General features: G+C 50.9%; 1 protein-coding gene across 3 annotated transcripts in view; it reads left to right on the forward strand.

Annotated features, from left to right (window-relative positions):
• Positions 1-20841, forward strand: part of SREBF2 (sterol regulatory element binding transcription factor 2) — a 51260-nt gene that overhangs the window by 26023 nt on the left and 4396 nt on the right. For 2 of the 3 annotated variants that reach the window (XM_081130255.1, XM_081130254.1), the window contains 9 exons: positions 1344-1536; positions 2062-2243; positions 4311-4587; positions 6262-6431; positions 13229-13397; positions 14793-14910; positions 15740-15849; positions 17501-17633; positions 19977-20145. In XM_081130255.1, coding sequence (XP_080986381.1) covers positions 1344-1536; positions 2062-2243; positions 4311-4587; positions 6262-6431; positions 13229-13397; positions 14793-14910; positions 15740-15849; positions 17501-17633; positions 19977-20145 — 1521 coding nt within the window. Of the gene's footprint in view, positions 1-1322; positions 1537-2061; positions 2244-4310; positions 4588-6261; positions 6432-13228; positions 13398-14792; positions 14911-15739; positions 15850-17500; positions 17634-19976; positions 20146-20841 lie in introns of all 3 variants that reach the window. The other variant, XM_081130256.1, reaches the window with a different exon arrangement.

A 20841-nucleotide genomic window follows, 5' to 3' on the forward strand; every position in this document is an offset into this window, starting at 1 on the left:
TCTGGGGGTGGAAACAGTCGGGGCTCTTTAACTGGTTCAGTGTAGTCTGGGTGAACTGGTCTTTGCTGAAACGGCCCATCGGAGAGGAATGAGGGCCAGATCCAGAGCGGAAACACAGCAGCTGTTGTGTGTGCGCGAAGCATTGCTAGAGGCGCCTCATTACTTCCCTTGCCCTTAATGGGCCTGGCAAGACCACTTTGTGAGATTCATCAGCTGGTTTAGTATGAGGCTGCCTCTGGGCCCTCTTCGGGAAATGATTACAGTTGTTGCAATCTAACAAATAACTTCAAACCAGGGGCCTTTAATAGACCAAGAAAGCCCCCCAGCAATTGCTGTTTAATGGAATTGGTTAAAAGAGGCTTGAGCCTAATGATCTTCTTGGGCACCTGTGGAGACCACTGGATCTGCGCTGTATTTTGACATTGGTGCTTTCTGACTCTGAAAGCACAAATTTCCCTTCCAAGGTTTGTTTCTGTTCTAACTGTTCACAGTGTCATATACTTAATTTTACTAAGGAAGCTCTATTTTCGAAATGTTTTATAAATGTGATTGTTTGATAACAAAAGGCCATATGATGTATACATCAAATTAATCAAGTACCTCAACATCATAAGAAATTTTCAAATGATTTTAAAATATTGAAATGAGGGGCATGGTATTTGCACATTGGGAGTCGGGAGATTCGACCCCAGCCTCCCTCCCCCTCTGGAGGCTCCCAGGTGGGCAAGGCCTCTGCCTCCAGTTCTCCCTCTGTAAAGTGGGGAGGGAAAAAGGCAACATTATGGTTGTAAAACAGGCAAGCTCCTGCACATAGATCCATGCTGAAGTGTGGTCTCGAATCAGCTCTGTTGGAGTATAATTTATGTGTTGTAATAGAGAACTCCTATTGCACGGTTTTATACAGTATTGTAGTACATACACTTAACTCACTATAATCAGATGCAGAGCATTCTCATCACCCACGGAGCTCCCTCATACACCAGTCCAAATAGTTCACATACCGTGTCTAGCCTCGGACGACTGCTCTGCTTTCTGTCACTGGATTAGTATTGCGTGCTGGGGAATCGCACAGAAACAGGCGTGTGGGGCGCTCTCTGCTGTGAGCGACTCTATTTGAAAAGCGCGGCTCATCTGCCTTTGGTGTTTAGAACACGTTCTTTCCCAGGGGGCTAGCGGGTGAGTGCTGTGGGGTTTGAGTGGCAGGTTCCTCCTGGCTTTCCTGCTGCCTCCTTCATGGTCTTGAATTTAAACCTCACAGCCTGATTCTGATCTGTATGAAAGTACAGTGCTATAAAAGCCCACGTGGTGTTCACTCACTCTAGCCTTGTGGCCCTGTGTTGAAGGTCAAAGATGAACCGGACTCTCCTCCCATGGCTCTGGGCATGGTGGACCGCTCGCGAATCCTGCTGTGCTTCCTCACCTTCCTGTGCCTGTCCTTTAACCCCCTGACTGCCCTGCTGCAGTGGGGAGGGGCCCACGACTCTGACCAGCACCCGTACTCAGGCTCTGGCCGCAACATACTGTCACTTGAGTCAGGTGGGTGGAGGATCCTGTGTGCAGACTGCTCAGTTTGTCCATCAGGTCCTGGAGGGCTTTGGTGTTGCCCCTTGCCTGCTTGCTTTTGATAGGAATGGGTGTAAGTTGCATTTTGGAAGCAAAAGAGCAAACCTGAGTTCAGTCAGAAAGAGCAAACTAAACTGTGAACCCCACTGCTCTAATTCCCGGGGAATAGGACTGCAGGGCCCGTTTGAAGGAGCGTGTGGTGTTTCTGCCTAAGTCATGAAACCAGGGACCTAACCCCCTTGGTTAACAAAGATTTTTGTGGCACTCAGCTCCGTAGTAACAAGAATTTCAGGGGTCCTATTTGGGCTCTAGAATTGTCTCTAGTGTTCCTATAGTGTGGATTGTTGCTATCCTAAACACTTAGACATAGTTAGTGAGGAAGCAATCTTGTCCTCTGCCCAAAGGCTCAATATTAGGGCATCAGTCAGGTGCCCTGCAGTCCCTGGGCTGCTCCAAGGGGGGCCCTTCCTCGTCGTCAACTGAGATACTGCTCTTTAGGTTCTGGGGGCTGGTTTGACTGGATGATGCCAACAATCCTCTTGTGGCTGGTCAATGGTGTGATTGTCCTGAGCGTCTTTGTGAAGCTGCTGGTCCATGGAGAGCCAGTGATCCGGCCACATTCGCGCTCCTCCGTCACCTTCTGGAGGCACCGGAAGCAGGCAGACCTGGACCTCGCCAGGGTGAGTTCTGCCGTCCACCTTTCCCCTGCCTCCTCCAGGACAAGAGATAACTTAGCAAGTTGTATTGAATGCCCTAGTGAATAAAGTCCCGTGCTGTGTGATTGCAGGGGAAGGGGCTGGTGTTGAGAGGAGGAAGGGACCCTGCCCCTAACCGACACAGGGCAGTGGGGCAGAGGCACATATGCATAAATAATTCCATGGACACAAAATGACAGGAAGACTAAAGTGCTGTGGGAGTTTGGGGCAGAAGAGGCTTCTAGCTGAGGGAATCAGGAGCTTGAGCAGAGCAGTCAAGGGCAGGGAGGATCTGCCAAACATTGAGGAAGACATGGCTACATGGGAAATCTGGGGACCGGCAAGTAGATGGGTGTGCCTGGAGTGTAGGACATGTCAGGAGAGAGGAGGGCTGAGGCTGGTGGTATCGCTGGGGCCCAAACAGTAACCAGTTGGGGGCTTTTTCCCAATTCTGTAGAGAATCAGGAAGATTTTTGAGCAGGTAAAGTCATTGAAAGTTTTCTTTTAAAATCAACAAAAGAGAGTTTATAGGTAGGATTCGGGGGCAAGTCAGCCCTGGAGGAAGAGTTAAACATCCCATCTTGGGAGGCACAAGAACAGAACACCCCTCAGCAGCAGAAAACTGCAGGCCTGCTCTCCCCTCCTGAACAGCCTGGGTCTGTCCACCATGCCCGGGGCCGTGGCTCCTGGAATGTAGTGGCTGCTGTGGGCTTCCCCCTTGAAGTGGGACTGTTCCAAGAGAACAGAATCCTAGGACATGTATGCCGGAGGCAGGTTTCAGTCTGCTTAGAATGTCATTCTAGTGGCTGAATGAAGGATGGATTAGAGGAGGGCAACGTGAAATACACAGGAGCAAGTAGGGGAGTGGCAGGGAGTTGGAATTGAAAGGAGAGGCATGTCAAGGAAGATCTGAGATGTACGATGGAAAGAAAGTGACAATGACGTTGGCTCAGGGAGGGGGGAGGCTGGAAGATGTGGGCTCTAAGCCACGGTATTTGGAAGTGCCCTGAGAAGCCACCAGGCAACAGGCCATGGGGCTGAGGCAAGCCGGACCAGAGTGTATTAGAAGCTATGGGCCTGCTGGGAGGGTGTCTGGGGAGAGTTGGAAGAGGCAAGAGCCAAAGCATGAGCCTTGGGAACAGCCAGCCTTCCTGGGAAAGACGGGAAAGAGGAACCACGGGCACAGGGAAAGGCTGCCTCCTTTGGAATCTGTAAATAAAGGTGCTTCTCCTGGCTGGGAAGTTGCCACCGCCACCTTAGGGATTGTCGCCCTCAGCCTTGTCATCCACCTTCGCCTTGTAATAATCCGCGTCCTGTAATGATGTAGGAAGACAAGCCCAGGTTTCATACTCACTGCGTGATGTGGCAGAGGAGAGGTAGCCTGAGTCTTTGAGCCGCCAGTAGTGGGAGAACAGAGGAGGAGGCTTTAGCACAGGGACCATCTCGGGTTGGCAGAGCAGTTCACCCACATCCTTGGTTATAGTAGCTCAGCAGTGTGTTTGCTAAAACTGTGGTCCTCAAACGTGAGCAGGTACCAGAACCACATGGGGGCCCAACCCCAGAGGTTCTGGCTCAGTGGATCCAGGAGGGTGGGGGTAGGACAGCAAGAATCTCCTTTCTAACAAGGTCCCAGGGGCTGGCGCTGCTGGTCTCCAGGGACCACAGACTTTGAGAACCTGAAAGATGATACAAGTGATCATCTAAATCCAGGTTATCTTATGTGTAAAAGCTGCTGTGGGAAACTGGAGCTTATTTGCTCAAAGATAGAACACAGTTCAATCTCAATTTATTAAAAAGGCTGGGAGGAAATATATTTAAGTGTCAGTAGTCATTCTTTCTGTGGGATAAAATTACAGATGATTTCCTCTTTTTTTTTTTTTTTTTTTTTGTAGCTTTCACAATTTTCCCAGATCTTCCTCAGTGAGCATGAGCATGTCTCACTCTGATAATCTGGAGAATGAAGGGATAAAGAGGGAGTAAAAATTTTTATTTAAACAAACCAAAAGGCCACAGTAAGGCCAGTGAACATTACACCCCCTTGCTGCTTTCTAGGGGGATTTTGCGGCTGCTGCTGCCAACCTACAAACCTGCCTGTCGGTATTGGGCCGGGCACTGCCCACCTCCCGCCTGGACCTGGCCTGCAGCCTCTCCTGGAACGTGATCCGCTACAGCCTGCAGAAGCTGCGCCTGGTGCGCTGGCTGCTCAAGAAGGTATTCCAGTGCCGGCGGGCCACCCCGGCCACTGCAGCGCGCTTTGAGGACGAAGCCAAGGCCAGCGCCCGGGACGCAGCCCTGGCCTATCACAGGCTGCACCAGCTGCACATCACAGGTGAGGGGTGCCACTGCTGCCTGGCTTGCCTCGAGGTGCCCTGTGCTGTCTCTCCACCCTGGCTCGGTTTCCAGTCTCCTGCCCCAGTCGCCACCCTTTACACTACTGTTAGATGGTTGGATAGGCCTTCTGCCCGCATCCATGGCTGTGGGGGTGCTCATCACTGTGGTTCATCAGTTTAAGGCACGTCCGTTTTTTCTCATTATCATCTCTGCACTTGGGCTGTGTCCTCTACGCAGCACGTATGGTTGCGTTGGCAGCGTTTTTTCCTTAGTGGTACTTAAATTAGTGGTGAAACTTAAAATTGATGGCATCTTAGATTCAACGAAATACAATCTTTATTTTCTTCTTTCTTTTAATCACCTGAGGATATTTTTTCCATTGCTTTTCAGAGAGAGTGGAAGGGAGAGAGAGAGAAACATCAATGTGAGAGAGACACATCGGTTGGTTGCCTCCGGCACGCGCCCCAGCTGGGGCCAGGGAATCAAACCTGCAACTAAGGTATGTGCCCTTGGCTGGAATAGAACTTGGGACCCTTCAGTCCACCAGCCAGTCATTTATTTCACTCAACAAACTCCTGCTCTAATAGAGAGGCAGACAGGTCAGCAAGTGAATTGCATTTCGGTGTGGTGGAGCAGAAGGGGGGCTTCCATGCGGTGGGTACTTGTTGGGAAGGGTTTCAGGAAAGGCTTTCTGGAGAGTCTTCGTTTTGCATGGAAGGATGCGAAACGTTCACCAGTTCTGCAGTGCTGTGGGCCAGGCGCTGTGCAAGGCACTGGCTGAGGGGACAGGTAACTAAAACATGGTCCCACACTGCCTTCCGCCCTCCCTCCCTTAATGGAGAAAACTCGGTGGTACCTCCCTGGGGAGACCAACTTCTAACACCTGTGCAGAATGAAGGATGTGGGCTCAGGTCTCCTCCAATCAAAAGATCAGGGAGGCAGAGTGGTCCAGTGGGAAGAATGCAGGGCTGGGTGAGGTTGGGAGGCCTGGCTTGGCCACCATCTTGACCTTTGACATGGGCCCACCCTGAGGCCCAGCTTTCCTCCTTAGCCAAGTGTGGAGGCTGCTTGCCCCAGCCACCTCCCAGTCCTGTGAAAGCCTCGGAGCCTTGATGGGCCCTTGTGCCTTTGCAAGGTCACTTCAGCCCCTGACTTCAGGGCGACCCCAGATGAGTTGTGTAGCCCTCATACAGGAGGGTGTATCCGCCTTTCCTGACCACCAGCTACTAAACCAAGATGTGTGTGGCCGTCATTGCTCAGTTTTGTGTTACTTCCTTCCTCAAAAGGGGGCATGGTTACATACTGTGGGGATCTGTTGAAGTGAAAATAAATTCAAGTCAGGTGATTTTAAGTTTTTCATGACCTCACACCAGGTTTGGAGACACGGGACTGTAGTAGCAGAACATGGATGTACTGTCCACAGTGTTTTGGAAAATGTTACAGTACCTTCTTCTGAGTCCTCTACAGGCCCCCATTTATGCAGAGCCATGTGCCATGACATGCAAGTTTTCTCTTGTTCCCTTTGTGAGGTGGAAAGAAACATGCAGCTACTAAGTTGCAGAGCCGTGCACCCCATCCGGGACTATCTGATCACAGAGTTCACTGGTTCTGCTGTAACTCTGCTAGGAAAGCAGGAGTCTGTCCACATTAGTGTCTGTTTCTGCCTCCACAGGAAAGCTCCCTGTGGGATCTGCGTGTTCAGATGTCCACATGGCTTTGTGTGCTGTGAACCTGGCTGAATGTGCAGAGGAGAAAATCCCGCCAAGCACGCTGGTGGAGATCCACCTGACTGCCGCCTTGGGGCTCAAGACCCGGTGTGGAGGCAAGCTGGGCTTCCTGGCGGTAAGTGCCTTTGGTTTCCTCTGCAAACCTTCGAGCCTTTGCTGAGCATCTTCTTCAGCGAGGAGCTGTGGGCCCTGCCCTTGGGTGCTGACCACCTAGAGGGGTAGACATTCATTCAGTGGGTCATTCCACAAGTACTTAGATCAGTGAATAAAACAGACCCCCCCTCTTGGCCCTTACCAGCATAAGCAGCACATTTTGGTGCCATAAGATAGGATTGAGTCGGTGATACAGAGTGACCCATAATGGGGAGTTAATATAGACTCTTCTGCTCTTTGAGTGGTGATAAAAAGTCTTGGAATCTTCTGGTCGTGTCTCCTAGTTTATTTATTTACTCAAAGGGTATTCATTGGGCACCTTGTGTTGATCACGGCACTGCGGATCCAGAATGGAAGACGGTGCACATCTGCAAGGAGCCCAGGTCAGACCAAGGGTGGGAGCTGCGGTCATCAGGCGCCTCCAGTGTGTCCGGATGGATCCGGCCTTGGAAATTCACAAGGGGAACTCACAGGCTCTCATACCAGCTGGTTCACAGGCTTTCTCTTACTCAGCAGAGACAGGCATGTTTTATTCAGTGCCCTCTTCGGGTGGGCTGCCAAGTGCATCAGCTGTGTTAAAACAGTGATGACGTCTCCGTTTGTTTTCCTATCTCAGTAATGGCACTGAGGAGCTGAGAGTGAACAGGAATGGGCCCTTTGGTGACACTGATGTTTCCTGAAGTGTATCACAATAGTCTAGGTGACAAAGGGCGGGTCTCAACCCCATCTTCATGACCATAGATAAGACGTTCATTCAGCAAACATGACCGAGTCCCTGCTCTGGGCCAGGCACTTCTCCCAGTGGAAATACAGCAGTGAGCAGGACATTTGTCTTGTCCTTGGGGAGTGTACAGTCTGGCAGGGATTCTAAACAAGGACCAAGTTTTCAGGACAGTAGGATTAGTGTGAGGTGGGGCTGATCTGGCTGCCCGGAGAGCATACCAGGGTCTTGACCTAATCTTAGGGGAAGTCATGGGCTTTCAGGGCAAAGTGAATCCAGGCTGAGAGCAGGAGGCGTTGGCCAGGCTGCTCTTCTATTCCACTTGTTTGTCCTAGTGCTCTGGGCTGCTGTCGTTACACTTATAACTTCTCCGCCCCAGAAGGTATGTTGAAGACATTAATTTTATTGAAGTACAATGTACATACAGAAAAACGCACACATTTACAGCTTGATGGGTTTTCACAAAGTGAACTCACCCATGTAGCAACCAATCAGATCAAGCAGTAGAACATGGCCCTAGCGGGTGTGGTTCAGTTCAGTGAGTATCATCCCATGAACCAAGAGGTCACCAGTTTGATTCCTGGTCAGGGCACATGCCTGGGTTGCGGGCTCCATCCCCAGTAGGGGGTGTGCAGGGGGCAGCCAATCAATGACCCTCATCATTGATGTTTCTATGTCTCTCTCTCTCCTTCTCTCTGAAATCAATTTAGAAAAAAAAAATTAAAAAAAAGAAATAGAACATGCCCTGGCCGGGTTGCTCAGTTGGTTAGAGCATCGTCCCGATAGGCCAAGGTTGCAGGTTTAATCCCCTGTCAGGGCACATACAAGAATCAACCAATGAATACTTAAATAAGTGGAACAGCAACTCGATGTCTCTCTCTTTCCCTCTCTCCCCCTCTCTTCCTTTCTCCCTTTCCCTCTCTAAAAATCAATAGATTAAAAAAAAAGTGTTCCCATCACCTCCAGAAGCTTCCTACAGGCCTTCTCCACTCACCCTACCTCCCACAAAGGTAACCATTATTCTGAATTCTGTCACCATAGTTTAATGCACCTGTTGTTCCTGTAAACTTTTTATTGAGGCACAGTGTGCATGTAGAAAAGTACACAAATCATAAATACACAGTTCAGTGACATCACAGAGAACACACCCATATAATCAGCAGACAGCAAGAAACAGAGCACAGCCAAGACCCCAGAGGCCTCCCTTGGGCCCCCTTGCAGTCAGCAAACTGCCCCCAGGCTCTCCAGCCAGAGTAACCAGGGTCCTGATCACCTCCGCTGTGTCACCTCTATTGACACTTTGGAAGTGGAGTCAGAGAGTATGTGCTGTGTGTTCTGGCTGCTCCTGCTCCGTGTCATGTGTATTTCATCCATGTTGTATGTAGCTATGGATTGTCCATTCTCATTGCTTTATAGCATCCCACAGTTGGACTATCCCACTTGTAGATGGACTTGTGACTTGTTTCCTGGTTTTGGTTATTGTGACTCGTGAGTGCTGCTGTGAATGTCCCTGTGCGTCGCTCGGAGAGCACGTGACTATCCCTAGGAATGGCATTGCTGAGTCAGAGGTTCAGCTTTAGGAGGTGCTGCCTAACAGTTTTCCCAAGTGGCTCTACTGACTTCCACTCCACCAGCAGTGTCCAGTTGTTCTGCCTCCTCACCAAACATGATTGTGTCGATTTTGGTTTTTTAGCCCTCCTGCTGGTATCTCACTGTGGTTTTCGTTTGCATTTCCCAGGTGACTCAGGATGTTGGACACCTTTTTGTTGGCCATCTGGATGGTTTGCTGGCTATTTGGGTGGTCTCTTCTGTGAAAGCCCTAGTCAAGTCTTTTCCCTGTTTTGGATTTGGGGAGTCTGTCTTTTTACGGATCTGAAGAGATCTTTGTAGTCTGGCCGTAGTCCTTTGTGGGATATGTGCTTACAAATGTCTTCTCCCACCCTGTGGCTCCCCTGTTCTCTCCCTTAGTGGTGTTGATTGATGAGCACAAGTTTTTAATGTTCATGAAATCCAAATATTAGCCTTTTTCTTTATAGTTGGGCATTTTATGTCCTGTTTAATAAGTCTTTGTCCTACCTCAGAGTCCTGAAGATAGTCTCCTATATTATCTGCTAGAGGCTTTATTTTGTTCTTTTCACGTAGAGGCCCATATCCGGGTGCCTGGAATCAATTTTTATATGAATTGGAGGTATGAGCGTACCTCCAAAAAGACTGACTTTTTTCCCATATGGATATGCCCCTGCCCCAGATCTGTTATTAAAATGACTGTCCTTTCCCACTGCACTGAGGCCCCTTTTCCCTAAATCAAGTGCTGTTGTTGTAACGGGTCTGCTTCTGGATGCCCCAGTCAGTTCCAGTGCCCTCACCCCACACCCCCATAATGGCCGAGTCTTCTTATATGTCTTGATATCTGGAAGTGTCAGTCCTCTGGCTCTAGTGACTAGTTTTCGCTCTTCACCTTCCCATATAAAGTTTGGGATCATCCCGTCATCCCAGAAATCCCCCTGGGGCTTCCGTCGTTCACATTGCTAAGAGGCAGCTGCCCTTAAAGGGAATTAGAGAGCCGGCCGTGGGAGCTGTGTGGCAGCTGAGGATGGGGGAAATGGCTCCCTTGAAACCGTGTCTGCCCATGAGCCCCCGCCTCCCAGGAAATACTTGGTATGCCCACTGGCAGTGAGCAGTCTGATGTGTCTTTCCTCGGAATTTTCTTCCCCAATAGTGATACGTACGCGTTATCGTTTACTTAGCATGGTCATAGCCCAAGCCGTTTTGCCGCGTGATTTTTTTCAGCCTAACGGTAGGAGTTGGGCTCCTTCCTCGTCTCCTCGCTGTTTGCAGAGACACTCACACTCCAGCATGTGCTCGTGCCATTGTTCACTGAGCCAGTCCTGCTGCTGAACGTTGCAGAAGTGCTGCAGGGCGCGCCCTCTCACACAGTCCTCCCCACTTCAGGGTAAATCTCTAGGAAGTGGTGATGCTGCGTCAAAGGGGGTAAATATTAGAACACGAATGGGATTGGCATGTTGCAGTTTTCAGGAAGGTGTGGAAAGGAGAGGACCTGACCTCTAGGAGAGGAACTGCCCCTTTCATCTGCTTGCTTTTCTAGGGAAGGGATAGATTAAGAGACCCAGCCAGTACTTTCTTAAAGAGGAAGAAGCTTTTAATTCAGTTGAATATATTTAGCTAGCAAATGGGTCAGGCTTTGGAGGCAAGCAGAGGCCTCTGAAAATGGTTTAAGCCCTAGGTTCCCTGTCTTTCTTGGTTCATAGCACCCTTTGTGTCTCAGTAATTTTTTCATGGTTTGTCTGGGCTAAAAGAAATACCTACTAGTTCTTTTTTCAGTTAGTTAGGTACAAATATCTTAACAGATATTTATGTCTTAACAATTTAGTAGCTATTAAAAAATAATACACAAAATTTAAAGGAGAAATTTTTTTATTATTAACCGTAATTACTTACTAACGTGATGTGTGTTTTCTGTTAAGCACCGCACACCTTCTCAGACTTCACAGTCAGATTGGACACCACCACCTTCATTTTTTGTTCTACCTTGATTTTCATGCAGCACTTGGTTTTTTGTTTTTTTTTAACATATCTTATTGATTTCGGAGAGAGGGAGAGAGAGAGAAAGATAGAAACATCAATGATGAGAAAGTCATTGATCGAGCCCGCAACCCGAGCATGCGCCCTGACCGGGAATCGAACCCCGATCTCCTGGATCCTAGGTCGACGCTCAACCGCTGAGCCACGCCCTGCCGTGCAGCACTTGCTTTTTATTACAACCACCTCCAAAAATGCAGCCTCACAAAAATATCACATCACCCAAAGGAAGGTTATGCGATCTTGAGTTGAGACTGAACTGCCCTCTTTTAGTAGTTTTCATAGTATCTGATGTATGTTGAGCATTGCTGTATTTACCTCAAAAATGTAACATCCATCGCCCGGCCGGTGTGGCTCAGTGGTTGAGCATTGGCCTTGGATCCAGGATATTGAGGTGTGATTCCTGGTCAGGGCACATGCCCGGGTTGTGGGCTCTATTCCCCGTGGGGGGCGTGCAGGAGGCAGCTGATCAATAACTTTCTCTCATCATTGATGTTTCTCTCTCTCCCTCTCCCTTTCTCTCTCTGAAATCAATAAAGGTATATTTACCAAAAAAGAAAAAGTAATATCTAGTTTAGCATACACATCGAATTATGATGTGTATTATTTTTCATCTGAGCTTTCTTTTCACTCATAGTGTCTGACAAGTTAAATTCTAGCTTGGGCAGCTTGAAAATAAGGCAGATACAATCTGGACAGGGAGAAAGTCCTTTTGCCTTCTCTGTAAAATTAGGGAAGCAGGAAAAAAATAAAGGCTACCAATAAACTGTGCCAGCCATTTGTGTCAACTCATTAACATTGATTAACTCATTTCATTGTCACAGCCATGCCATGAATTCACTGTGGTGCTGAAGGGTGCCTTGGCACACTATTTGAGAACCTTGAGGTCACAACCTGGAGTTGGGACTGGTCCTTAGGATCTAAATAGTTCTGAATCTCCTCCCTCAGCTGCTGAATTCTGCAATTAGCAGATGAGTTATAGGGGAAGGGCCTCCTAGGTCCCAGCTTGGGTGAATTCTGGTGTCTATAAAATTTAGGGAAATTATCACAGGGTGATAATGCCAAGAAAATGAAAAGAACAACAGAAGTTATTAAGCCATGCTATGGATGACTATTCCCCAGGATTTATATTTCTTATTAATTCAAACCACTAAACTCAAACTTCTCCCCCACCCCAACTGAGATTTGTTATAACCAAGGTTTTTCTTTTCTTTTTAAAGAATTCAGCTTAAAAATCTATTTTAACTTAATGATGTTCTAAATGGCTTCTCTGCATTCCTCTTTCAATACTACCCAAATAGGCTTTGTTTCTGCTTGTGTTGGTGGGTGGCATTTGGACCAGTGTCCTCGGTTTCCCCTGGAGCAACCATCAGGCAGGTGCTCTCGGGAGAGAGTTTGGGAGAATGGGAGAGTTTCCAGCTGTTAGAAGGTTTTCTGACTTCAAAGGCCCTGGCATTGCCCCTGGCCCACCAGCAGCCTCTGTTGGGAGCCTCAGCTGCAGCTCTAAGCACTGCTATTACAAGCTCGGGTCCAGCAAATGCTCTCTTGAGGGTCAGGAGAAGGTCATGGGATCCCTTTGCATTTGCTCTCCAGGCCCATTTCAGGTATGGCCGTCAGCAAAGAGGAGGAAAGGCCATTAGTGCCGCCAGCCCATGGGGAGAGGTGTCAGGGAAATGCGCGCCCTGGCCTCAGAGTGCCCTGATATATTTGAGTGTGTCTGTAGAGCAGTGCGGCCGGTTCGTTTTCTCTCGGATTCAGGCAGCTGTCTCCAGACTCCCACAGAGAGAAGCAGTCTCCTCAGTCTGTTCCTTGAGTGGTGCTTTGGCGGTGCTATTTCTGACCCTGGCATTCAAGTCTTCTGAAGCTGTTATATTAGCTGATGGCTACTTAGAGCCCAGTAAAGGTCAGAGCCATCAGACTGAACCAGACAAGGAGACAGCTTCCCTCATGGTAGAGGCCAGGGTAGAAGTGTGACAGTCGGGGTCCACAGGCCTGGCCCAGTGCCCTCCGCTGGGCTCCTGAGCTCCCTGTGCCCTGTGCTCCTCCCGCCTCTCCCATCCTTCTCTGTTCATCCAGGTTGGCCTGTATCATTGGGTGGTTTTATGGGTTAGAAATCATACCCTCACTCAAAAACACAACAGAATTTCTGAAAACATGGATAGACAGCATTTCCCTGCGGTTCTTGTTCCTGGGCCCTGAAGTCATGTTGTCCTGCAGGCAGAGGAGGGGCCCGGAGACTGAGGTGCTGGCTCTTTGAATTGCCTGGCAAGGAGGCTTTCAAGGTCTTGGTCTTTCCTTGCAGGCCAGACACTGGGCCACTTGCCCTAGTTTCAACGGTGGCATTTACTTTCAGGTACATGAGGGTCCCAGCCCTCTCATTGATCTTTCCTCAGCCTTCCACCACCCTGGTGTCACCTGTGATCCTTGTCCTTCCACAGAATTACTTCCTCAGTCGAGCCCAGAATCTGTGTGGTCCTGAGCGCAATGCTGTCCCTGACTCACTGCGCTGGCTCTGCCACCCCCTTGGCCAGAAGTTTTTCATGGAGCGGAGCTGGTCAGTGAAGTCAGCTGCCAAGGAGAGTCTCTACTGTGCCCAGAGGAACCCAGGTGAGGACACCTCTGCAGCCATTGGGAACTGGAGAAAGACGTGAAAACCACCAGGATGGCAGGCTGACTGCGCCCTGGACACGTGGAGACACAGGATATCCAGTGTTGTTTTTCCCAAAGCTTAGGGAGTTCATGAGCCTGGTCAGCAGCGAAGCTGAGTGTGCGGCTTGCCTCTCTGACGGTGAAAGCCGCACTCCGTGCGTCAATCGGACTATGTTCGTGCCCTTGTTCTGGGTGCTTTGGAGACACGGGATGTGTGCAGTTGCTGTTCGCTGGCCTGAGTCCCACTGGAAAGCAGACAGACATACAGGCAGTTAGGGAACAATAGGTGACAGGCGGCCATCAAGTGCTCAGAGTGGTGACAGGGACAGGGCTCCAGGCGTCGGAGGAGATGCTAGCTTACTGTCCCTAGCGTTTGACAGTGATTAGAGTCGATCTGCCCGGCCTTGGAGTGGTAGAGGCTGGATGTGTAGACTCAGACTTGAGTAGCCAGTGGCTTTCTGCTTCCTGTGTGCTGTTCCCCTCTCTACGCTGGGGGCCTGGGGAGAGGGGCATGTTCCACAGGTATAGGTGTGTGCACGCAGGTGAGAAACATCTATCCTTTTTAAAAAATAACTCTCTTGCTCAACGTGAGAGTGGTGTACAGCACCAAAACGTAAGGGTAAAGGCAAAAGCCAGCCTAACATCTCAGCCCCTTCCTCTACTTCGTACACATCTAAGGCTTGCCCTGGCTTCCTTACTCTCGAAGGCGCTTGCTCTTGGCCTTGTCACCTGGAATGTGCTCATAAGTGTCCTCCTTACTCATTCTTGTCAAACTTAGGCCCACACTTATTGGGGGCGAGGTGATGCCCAGCTTTGGGCCTGCTGCAGAGGACTTACTGGTGTCCTTTAGCTGTTGCAAGCCCTGCAAGGCCCCTTGTTTATTAATCAGCTCAGCCAAACCGTCGCTGGCCACGGTTTGACAAGGCTTTGGAAAATAGGAACAGGGTCCTCCTTGTCATGTCGCAGCAGCAGCTGCCCCCTTTTCCTCCTTGGCTGGCTGTCCTGAGCCACAGGGAGAAGAGGTGGCCTCCGAGACTGCGGGGAGCCACCTTCCTTCCCGTTTGCTGCTTTCTGACAAGGCTTGCAGCCACCATCCTTAGCCTCCAGTGTTGAGCAGAAGTGCTGAGCTCAATGCCAAGACCCCGCAGGCGCGCATGCGCACACACCACCCGCAGCCCTGCGCAGTGCTGGGCTCTGCCCTCTGCGGCTGGCCGCCCCCTACCTCAGCTCCAGCTTCCGTGGATGGGAGAACTATATTTTGGGTTCCTCGCCCCACCCTCTGTGTTCTATGTAAAGACAAAATGGGCCCAGAGGTAAAATCCATTTAACCCTTCTGGGCTTACTTTTCCTCAGCTGACCCCATTGCTCAGGTCCACCAGGCCTTCTGCAGGAACCTGCTGGAGCGAGCTGTGGAGTCCTTGGTGAAGCCTCAGGCCAAGAAGAAGGCTAGAGACCAGGAAGAAGAGAGCTGGTAATGTCCCCAGGACACCCCTGCCTTAGCTGTCTGTCCAGGAAGCTCCAGGGTAGCTGCGAGGCCCGAGCTCCTCGAAGGAAACAGCACTAGTATAGGGTCTGCAGGAAATGGGATTTTTCCTTTATATTTACTCCTCCAACTTGGCCTCTGCCCTTTTCTCCCAGCTTGAGTATATCATTTCCCCCCTTTTTTCCTCTTTACCCGTCCCTTCAGCAAGTGGAGTCAGTTATAAAGTAGGTTAGGGATTTGATTTCCTTGGGGTGGGGAGGGATGGCCTGTTAAGGGGATGGGAATGGACTATGGAGAGCTCAGCACAGGCAGCCACCTCTGACCCAGACATCTTGGGGACCCAGACCTTTACCAAATGTGCCAACAATTCTTATTCTTACATAGTTAGTAAGCTCAGCCTTTTCTTCACAGGGTAAGACCACTCATACAAGGCCCAGGTCCTGACTGGAGTGTCCCCGAGTGGGAAGGGGAGGGCATCTCCACCAGGGAGATCAGAGAAGTTCTGGGAGGAGATGACATTTGAATTGGGCCTGGAAGGGAGGAGTCTGGTTTCCAAGCCAAGAATGAAAGAGAAAGCCGGGCCCTCCCCCTCCCAGCAGGCAGAAGGGAGAGTGTCAGTAACATATGAAGAAGGGAGGCCTGTGGAGACTGTGAATAGCGTAGGGGGCAGAGCTCAGGATATGCCTGGCACTGCAGCAGAGGAGAAGGGACCAGAAATGATCATTAGGTATCAGAGCTGGAGGACTGAACAGCCAGGCTACGAGTGTGGTCCTTGTGTTCATTTTTATGTACATGGGACTCTATCTTTTCTTTCTAGTGAATTCTCCAGTGCTCTGGAATACCTGAAATTGCTTAATTCTTTTGTGGACTCTGTGGGGATTGTGACCCCACCCTTCTCTAGCAGCTCCGTGCTCAAGTCAGCCCTTGGTAAGCATTTTGCATGGTGGCTTCACAGGCCCAGGTTGCCCAACCAGTCCTTAATAGCCCCTTTGTCCCAGGGTCCCCAGCTAGTTGTGAGTACACACTCAAGAATCTTCTGGATCTGAGGTTTGTATCTACGGCTCCCCTAAAGCCCTAACCCACATTTGCACCTGCTGGGCAGCACTTTGGGGTCTGGAAATAGTAATTCTCCTAGAAGTGGGGTGAGCAAGTGAATGTCTTCCCTGGGTCTTGGCTGGTAGGGCAGGTCAGCAACCTTCCCAAACACCCAGAATGGGCAGCAAGTGGTCCAGGAACCAGGGGCTGGTGGGGACTCACCTTTCAGACACACAGTCCCCCCACCCCACCCCAGGCTGCCCTTGAATCTGCCACTGATGAAGAGACCTTTCATCTGTGCGTTTGTACTGCTCCAACTACTCAAGGCCTTGGGTGACGGTACAATCCGCTGACTGAATTGGCACCAGGACATTCTTTGCTTCTCTCTCTAAAATGCCATCAGGGTGATGGCACGTCAGCTGCCACCTCTCAGGCTTCTGAGGCTGCTGGGAGAAACGGGGTGTCATGCTCCCTTCTAGTCACTCTCCCTAGGGAGGGAAGGATACCAGAAAACCGGCCGCCCCATGGTGATCACTGACCTCGTGGCCTGTCTTTATTTCAGAGTTTAGAACACTCTCTTAGGCCTTTTATTTTACAAGTCCGTTCCACTGGCATCTCGAGAGCACTGGTATTATAAATTTGCAGCTGAGAACATTAAGCCTCAGAGGAAAAGACTTAAAAGGTCCTAACATGAGCCTGCTCCTACAGATGCTTTGGAAACACCATTTGTCATGGCCACTGGGCATTCAGGTTGTTTCCGGCTATGTCATTGTTAAACTTTCTTTCTCAATTTTAGGCCGTTTCTTTTGTGATAGGCCACCCAGAGCGGGGTTATCAGGTTGTAGGAGTGAGTGAACTTATTTTTTAATCATCACCCAAGGGTATGTTTTCCACTGCTTTCCAGAGAGAGTGAAAGGGGGGAGAGAAACATTGATGTGAGAGAGACACGTTGATTGGTCGCCTCCCACACACGCCCTGACCTGTGCTGGGGATCAAGTCTGCAACCCAAGTATGTGCCCTTGGCCAGAATCCAACCCAGGACCCTTCAGTCCACGGGCTGGCGCTCTAACCCCTGAGCCAAACCAGCGAGAGCAGGAGTGAACATTTTTAAGGCTCTTGATTCATATTGACAAAAGGTGCTGGTGATGCTTCCATCAGAAGTGTGTGAGGGCAGCCCTGGCCGGTGTGGCTCAGTAGGTTGAGCGTTGTCCCAGGCACTAAGAGGTCACCGGTTTGATTCCTGCTCAGGGCACGTGCCTGGATTGCAAGCTGTAGTCCCAGTAGGGGGTGTAGAAGAGGCAGCTGATGGATTTTCTCTCTCTCCTTTTCCCTTCCTCTCTTTCTAAAATCAATAAAAACATGTTTTTTGTTGTTTTTTTTAAAAAAAGAAAGAAATGTGTGAGGGCAACAGAATCCCCTGGCTCATCGCCAGAAGGTAGGGACGGCACATGCCATGTGCGGACTGGGTGCTCCCAGCAGGCTGAGTGCCACAGGTCTGGTTTCTGTGGGTGATAGAGGGACATTTGGTACCACTGCCCCCCAGGTCCAGACGTCGTCTGTCGTTGGTGGACATCTGCAATCACTATGGCCATCAGCTGGCTCCAGGGAGACGACGCGGCCGTGCGTGCTCATTTTACCGAAGTAGAGCGTGTCCCTAAGGCCCTGGAAGTGACCGAGTGAGTAAGCCTCCGTGACCACTTACTTCTCTCCAGGGGAATCCCAAATGCTGGGTGTGCCAGGCTCACTTGTCTGGGTTAGCGGAAGGGAGCAGGTCTGGGTGGCCATCAGGATGAAGGGTCAGGCAGCCTGAGGACCAAATAACAGATATAGAGATAGTGAGAGGGAGGACAAGGGCACCATGGAGAAACCGAGCTTGGTAAGCACATCTGTCTGTGTGTGTCATCTCCGCGGCTGTCAACGCTGTTTCTGGGGCTTCCTACCACGGCCCCCATGAGGTCACAGGCTGACAGAGGGAGTGTGGTGTGCCTCCCAGCATCTTCAGAAGCTCGTGGTGGAGCCAGGCATTGTAGCAGTGGCTCACAGACAGCACAGGGCTTCTGCGGTCCCAAAGATCCTGCCCTCTTGTCCTTTCAGCCTCTCTCTAACCCCATCAGCCTGTCATTCAAAGGCCTTCAGCATGGGCATAGCTTTGACATCCTTCTTTGGGGACTCATTCCTACAGGCATTTGGCCTGTAGTGATGGGCAGCTCCACCTGCTGATACCATGGCTGTTTGTGACGATTTGAGTGTCCCTGACAGAGAGGAAAGGCACAGAGTCAGGGCTGCGTGCAGCATTTCCTGTCAGGCGGATCTTAACCAGCAAGGCCAGAGGGATCTGAGATAAGCAGGTGTAGGCAGGTTCCCTGAAGTAGGTCTGACATCCCGGTTTCATTTAAGTAACCCATTTCTAAGCACCCCGATCCGTGAGCACCCACCCTGCACCAAGCCCTGTGTTCACACTTCATCCTGTGTGAGTCTCCCAGCCAACACGCCTGAGGCTTGGAAGGTAAATTGTCTAAAGTCACCTCACTTCTAAACAGCAGAGCCTAGCATGCAGCTGAGGCCCTCAGCAAGCATTCCATCCCCCTGGATTCAGTCACTCTGGGGTCCCTTTGCTCTTCAGGGACAGTGACGCTGTGGGAACCCTTCCCCAACCCAGCCTCCCCAGCCTCTCCTCACTTTGCTCTGTGAAAGTTCAGTTTCTCCAGATTTTCTTATCAGCTTCCAGGAAGTGGCCTCTTAGGGAGCATGTACAAATAACCGGCTAACACTGTCACCATAGGCAGCAGCAAGTGGTATTGCGGCCACTCCACAGATGAGGAAACTGGGGCATGGACTGTTTGAGTGACCATCTTTGGTAGCTTTTCAGTGGCAGTCCTGGTGGTTGAGCCTGGCTCTCTGATTCCTTCCTATGGCCACACCCCATTCTGGGGTCTCCTGCACGCTCCATGATTCCATTTTTTATTTTTATTTTTTTATTTTTGTTTAAAATATTACAGATGGCCCTTTTTCTCCCCAATTCCATGATTCCATCTTTCATTCAGCAACTACTTAGCTGAGGGCCTACTTGCTGCCAGTTGCATTCTAGGCTCCGGGAGGCAGCAGTGAGCAAGGTAGCAAGTTAGGGTCCTAAGCAAATAGGCAGTGACCCATCCTGCACAGGCGCTCTCCTGTGGGGGTTGTTGCCATGGCTTCTGTGAAGCAGCCAGTGTAGCTCTTCACTGGGAGGCAGGGTTCTGGGCCAGAGGCAGCTTTTCCTTTGAGAGTTCACGCAGCCTCTGGTGAGGGAGGGAGGCCCATAAACCAAGAGCTGGTGTTGGGGGAGCAGGGGTGGGTACAAAGGGCCTGACTCAGTGGGCAGCCAGAGGAGGCTTGTAGGGGCAGGAAGTGGATCCAGCAGGATGTGGGCCAGAGGGGCCCAGCAGGTGGAACAAGTCTTAGAGATGAGTGGGAAAGGGTGAGAAAGGGTATTTCCAGATAAAGGCACCCAAGTCAGCAGAGTGCAGAAAGGAGTGAGAAAGGGGTAGGGGATGTGCTCTGGTAGCCTGGAGCCAGAGCAGGATCAGAGGCAAGACACTCAGGGCCTTTGCACAGGCTGCTCCTCTATCTGGAACACTCCTCCCTAGAAATCCACTCACCTTGCTCCCCCAGTTCCTTTAGGTCCCTGTTCGAATGTCACCTTTCCAGAGAGGATGTCCTTGACCGATCTTTATCAATGCCACCCCTTCCTCTGCGTGACTTTCCTTCACAGCTCTTGCATCACCCACCATTGCGTGTTTGGCATTTAACGTGTTTGTTGTCCAACTCCCTCACTAGGAGTGCTTGAAGGAAGTGCTATAGGGGTGGGGAGCCCACCCTCACTCAGGGTTGACATTTCAGATCTGGAGCTGGGAACCTAGAACCACTGTGGTAGCATTCAAGTTGACAGACCCACATGTCATGGCAATTTGGGATGTGGTGGTCACCTGTTCAGGCTCCTCACGTTACCTCCTCCCTCTCACTTCCCTCTCATCGCCCAGGAGCCCCCTGGTGAAGGCCGTCCTCCACACCTGCAGAGCCATGCATGCCTCGCTCCCTGGGAAGGCAGACGGGCAGCAGAGTTCCTTCTGCCACTGTGAGAGGGCCAGCAGTCACCTTTGGAGCAGCCTCAACGTCAGTGGAGCCACCTGTGACCCTGCCCTCAACCATGTGAGTGGGGGCTTACCTGGCCCCTCTGGGAGGTGCCCCACTGTGATGGGTAAGAAGACTCTCACCTGCCTTGAGCTCACCCAGCCTGTAGGACTGTTTGAGAGCCAGAGACTGGCAGGTGGGCTCCCTGTTTAGTCCTGGGAGCAGGCATGTTCCACCTGCACCTTTCCTAGACTGAGTCCCAGACCCTACTGGCCGGGACTCTTCGTTTGCTCCAGGCAGTTTGCACAGGCCCCTCTAGGCCAGCTTTTGAGTGGGCCCTCACCCCCTCACATGCACACACACCCTGAGCGGGCCTGCTGCAGCCTCCTGGCGGGCAGCTGTGGTGCATTGTAGTTGCATTGCATGTTCTGGCAGTACCCATGCAATGTTTCCACAGTGCATCACAGAGGCCTGCCCAGCCCTCGCAAGACTTCCCACCCTGCCCTTGTTCCAGGACACTGCTGGGTCCCAGGCCCAGCCATCCCGGGAGAGGGGAGGGAGGAGTGCACACAGCTGGAGTGCAGCATGGTCTGGGAGGAACCAAGTATGTCCTGGAGGGTCAGACTCTGAGCCCCTGATTGGGGTTTGGTCCATGGCAAGCAGGCTAGCACTTCTGGCTAGAGGTTACTAGTTGCCCAGAACATTGGGGTAAACCCAGGATGGCATGCCAGCCCTACAGGACAGGCAATGTGCAGAATGGTCCCAAGACCAAGG

Source organism: Miniopterus schreibersii, assembly GCF_964146895.1.
Source record: "Miniopterus schreibersii genome assembly, chromosome: 2".
NCBI lineage: Eukaryota > Metazoa > Chordata > Mammalia > Chiroptera > Miniopteridae > Miniopterus > Miniopterus schreibersii.